The 5138-nt window shown below is 30.8% G+C and overlaps 1 protein-coding gene across 1 annotated transcript in view; it reads right to left on the bottom strand.

The window, feature by feature from the left end:
• Positions 1–4927: 4927 nt before the first annotated feature.
• LOC119675762 overlaps positions 4928–5138 on the bottom strand; it is a 5190-nt gene continuing 4979 nt past the window's right edge. Inside the window, exon 4 of the mRNA XM_038086969.1 lies at positions 4928–4941. Coding sequence (XP_037942897.1) covers positions 4928–4941 — 14 coding nt within the window. The remainder of the gene's footprint in view (positions 4942–5138) is intronic.

Genomic DNA, 5138 nt, shown 5'->3' with positions numbered 1-5138 from the left:
ACTTATGAAAGGTGACAAAATATCGTGAATCGAAGTAGCAAATGAAGTTAATAATTTAAAAAGAGGTTAGAAAATAATTTTCTACCGTTAACTATTTGAAAAGTTTTCTCAGAGTCTAACTTTGTGCAATTTCTAGATGAATAGTGGTGTTTGAAGCTTTGCTAAACGCTACACAACCATATAGAAGTGACGGAAGAATTATTTGGTTATATATCAGTTTCCTGTTCTTAGCATTGAGATTTTCATTTCTAAATAGCGGTTGGAGGTAATGAAGAATTCGCAGCTAATTCTTTTCAGTTGAACATGTTTAAGCCATGTGAATCGTTTGTCCAACGTGATGCCGAGATATTTAACGCTATCCTTCCAGTTTATCACCATATCACCCACTCTTACTCTCGTCGGATTCTGTCTCCACTTACGCGTTATAAACAGATCCTTAGTTTTTTTATTATTGATTTTTATTTTCCATTTCTGCAAATACTCCAGAATGAGGTTTATATGCTCTTGAAGTGTGTTCGTTATGTTGGACACACGTATGTTAAAAATAAGAAAATATTACAATACTATTTTTTAATTTTTGTTGATACACCCTCTCCTTCAGAGTTGTCCCGCTTTGCCCATCTAAAATCTGGTCACCTTAGGTCAACATAAAAATCAAATAAACACTTAACTAGTATCTAGTGTGGTTGGACAAGAATACGTCTTTCCGTGGTCTACCAAACAGCTAGATTAAGCTAATCTACCTTACACATTAATGTATCCAGTATTCCTTACTAGAAAAGTAAGGAAAATAGTACAAACTTTCGAGTTGCAGTTGGTGATACTCGTAGAATAAGCCAAAGAAATGTTGTTTGAGTTGAAATAATATCAAAACTTTAAAAACACTTAGAACTTTTAGCAAAGCTTTTAATGCTATTCGGAGGGAGGTCTTACAGTTCGCCAAGATTTTCAAAAAAGAAAGTCCCTAAAGTGATAAGGCGGACGGAAGCATTTTCATCGTTCTCTCCACAACTGCGGCAGGTATAGTTGATAGTGAAATTTATTTTTCCAACATGATTACCTAAAATGCAATGGCTTGTAAATAATGCTAGTCTACTTTGTCTACTTTGGAATTGCCGAAAATATCCCTATGACGGGGCACCCAGATTAGAGAAATATTGAACTGCGTTGACATCTCATTTAGAGATGTGTAGCAGTCAAAGATTGTCCCAGATGTAAATTGGACTTCAGGAACTTTAAATCAGCTGGTTTATCCGATAGTATATATATGTTCATATCATCTATTTCTAGACAAGCTATTGCTTCCCTTATAGCAATCACTTTTGTCTGAAAAACACTATTCCGTTATACATGAGCTGCTCGAACATCATACTACTGGAACATCATAATCCTTGAACATCATTATGCCCGAATATTGTATTGCTAGAATACCTTTAAGCACTACTACGTAGTAATAACTTTATTAAAATGCTATGCAGTAGAATAAAAATATTTTGAAAGGATTACTTCCTCTTTCTGGAAATAAATTCAAATATTTATTTCGTAATTAGTTTTTTTTTAATTTCATATATGATTATATTTCAGTTTTTTTATATTATTTTTAAATTCATGATGTCATTACTTACAGAATTAATAATTTAATCTAATTTGAATTTTCGCACCCAAATTATGTAAATTTTTATATTTAAGTTTGCCTATTTAAAATTAAATTTCAATAGAAATATTTTTGCTGGAAAATTATGAATTATGAATTGAATGAATTTATATTTGATCGACCGGCAACCAATTAAATTTCCGATTATCCAACCTACGGCAAGGAATACTAAACTAAATAATGTTTTCAAATAAATTTATTTCATTCGAATTGTAATTAAATTAAATTGATTTAATATTTAATTTTTAATAACACAAAAATAATCTCAATTAAATTTAATTATATTTTTTTGAAAAAATAGAGAATCAACCTAGATTTAGCGTCCCTAGATCGAATATATTTACAATTAAAATTTAATGAAAACCTAAATGGTAGCTTTTTGGAATAAATTTTAATTTCCATTTTTATAATAATGAGATGACTTTTGAATTGAATCAAAATTTTATTAATTAGTAAAATATTTTCTATTTGATGTTGAGATTCACAGGATTCATAGTCATAGTCTTAAAGTTTGATAAATAATACCTGGAACTTGACTAATATAAGTTTGTGCAGCCTTCGCTACTTGTGAATAAACACATTTAGTCACCGCTTTTCATTTGTCTAAACAAATTATATACAGACTATAAACAATTAAATTCGATTATTTTCTAAGACTACTGGTAACAGCGTTGTATGGTCAGCCAAATTTCAATAAATTAATATAAATTTTTGTCGTTATCTTCTTTGCTATTCGAATCCGTCATGCTTTTAAATAGTTTCTTTTCGTCATAAAGTCGCACCACTATCGGCAAGAAAAAATTAACATTAAGGACTTTGGGTTTTCCTTATATTTTATATATGTGATAACAAACCTTTAAGAGCGAAGTTTTTAAATTATCCTAAATGTTCTAGTATGGTCTGAGTTGAAGAATCAATTATGTTCTTTCTTTACATTAAGACAATTCCGCATGACTACAATAAGATCTTATCTTATATCAATTTTACTCATTAAATATGTAAGCAGTTGGCAACACCAGTGATTGAAGTAAAAAGTAAACAGTTGGCAATGCGCTCGTAGATAAAGGAGGAGTCGTAAAGTAGTTATCAGGAGAGGTAGTTTAGTTGCGGTCGGTTACGGCAGTTTGTTAATTTAATTATATTTAGTTTAATTAGTTTATTAGCTTGAATTTTGAATTCAAATATCTCTAATTACAATTTTACTTCATCAATACATGGAATCATCTATCTTATATATATGATGTCTTTCTTTACTATATCCTTTAAAGCTAACATTTGTAAGCTTGCATTTCTTCTTACTTTTGGAGGCTTGTGTCAGTTGTTTCTACTTAATTTATATCTAAATTTGCATCGAAAGTGTATTAATGGAAACATGTTTCATTTACTGTCACATACCGAATGATAATAAGGTTCCGTTTTCCACGTCGACTGTGATATTGATTTTGATATTTTAAGAGTGGAATCTGTATCCATTTAGAATACATCTTTTGTATTATTGAGTACTTCTGCATTGCTTGCTGATATTTTTAAGAAATCAGAAATTGAAATTGTTTGACGGCTAAAATAAAAATGATTTCAGAAGCTTCTTTGAACTCAAAATTTTCGGGAACTCAAAAATTAATGACGATAGGGTCTGTTTAGGGTTATTAACTTTAATTAATGGCATTTATTTCAATAAAAAATATTAATTAAAATATGAATAGGAATAACTGCCATGGTGTCATTTTATATTGATTTAAGTGAGAATAAGAAACAGAAAATAAAAAAATAATAATTATTAATGAAAAAAATGTCTGGTTTCGTTTGTAAAAATACATATATTCCTTATGTATTTTTGTGAAATTTATTGTAAAGTTATTTGGTCAACATAGCAATGCGTCATTTTCCTGTTGAATAATTATTCAACTTAATTTATCGAAAAAAATGTAATTCTTCTACTTGAGGAACGCCGGGACTTCAACTTACGCCACTTTAGGGCTTCTTCAATTTTCTGCAACTAGTATTATTTTCGATTTCGTTGTGTCATTTATAAGATTCTATAGAACATCTTTACATCTTTGGGAAATTTATTTGCTATGGCACGGCAAATAGGAGTTTACGATTGGATGATTGTAAAGCATAACTTTACAAAAAACTTCAAAACTGAACTTGGCAACAAAAAGAATTGGAACGGCTTGTCCAAAACTCAAATAATAAAAGGAAATATGATAACATGGTATACAGGCCGCTCCCTCACCCATGAGGGAGCTGATGTTTATTGACTAGGCAAAATATACTGGGAAACACTGGAAAATAATGCAACCATCTTTCAAGCGGAAATATACGCAATAGACATATGCGCCAGTTTCAATCTTGAACGTAACTATCGAAACCGTAAAATCGCAATACTGACTGACAGCCATGCAGCTATAAGGACACTCATATACTTCCAGCTAACATTTAAAATGGTATAGGAGTCTATTGACAAGCTGAACATACTCAGCTAGAACAATCAAGTGCATCTTATATAGATTCTGAGATATTCTGGCATCTAAGGCCATTAAAGGGCATACAAACTTGCAAGAAGTGGCGCGGTCTCAAGAATGATAGGCCCAGAACCATTCTGTGGTCTAGGCAAAGGAATTCTATCCATTCTTATAAATGGCGCAGAGAAATAAGAGAACTCTATTGGGAAAGGCTAAAAGACTCTCACAATCTAAAATACTTTAAGGGACTTGCAACCTAAAACGCTTCAAAGGTTATATAGCATAATCAAAAAATAACCAAAGAATTATTACGGGATTACTGACCGGTCACCGTACATTGAATAATCACCTATCGAAATTAAAAATTCAATCAAACTCAGACTACAGATACTGTAGAGAAGAGAGAGAAACTGCATTTGCTTGTGGAGTGCCAGGAACTGATGCACAAGCAGAAGAAACATCTAGGAGGGTATTTCATGGATTATGAGAATTAAAGAGTAGGAAAGATAGGCTCTATACTGTCTTTCATTAAAGAAATCGGACTTGGAGAAACACTCTAACCCAAATAAGGGGCATAATACATCTTTTATGTGGTAGTGCACGATCCCTCCTTTTAATAATAATAATAATTTGTCGAGGTAAATCTGTCAATCAATATTGAAAACAAACTCGCTATTTCATCCCAAAAGATTTTGTTTAGCTTTTGGAGGCCAAGATATTATTGTCCATATTTATGTCGAAAAAGTCGGAAACACTTTGCATAAATTATATTTTATTTGTATGAAATAACTTCCTTGTTTTTTTTCCATTATTCTGATAAATCTATTCAAAATAACATTGTGAGTGAGTATTCAATTCATTTTTATTCGATAACTCCGATTGAATAGCTCTGTAAAGAATTAAGTAAATATTTCTTTTTTTTATTATGAAATAATGTGAAATACCAGTCAGAGATTTGTTCCAAATCTCTGTAGTTTAATCTTAATTTATTTCCGAAAACCAATATTACATTTATTCAC

This window comes from Teleopsis dalmanni, chromosome 2 (assembly GCF_002237135.1).
Source record: "Teleopsis dalmanni isolate 2A chromosome 2, ASM223713v2, whole genome shotgun sequence".
NCBI classification, from domain to species: Eukaryota; Metazoa; Arthropoda; class Insecta; order Diptera; family Diopsidae; genus Teleopsis; species Teleopsis dalmanni.
The sequence above is the reverse complement of the archived record's forward strand: the minus strand, read 5'-3'. Positions and strand labels throughout refer to the sequence as shown.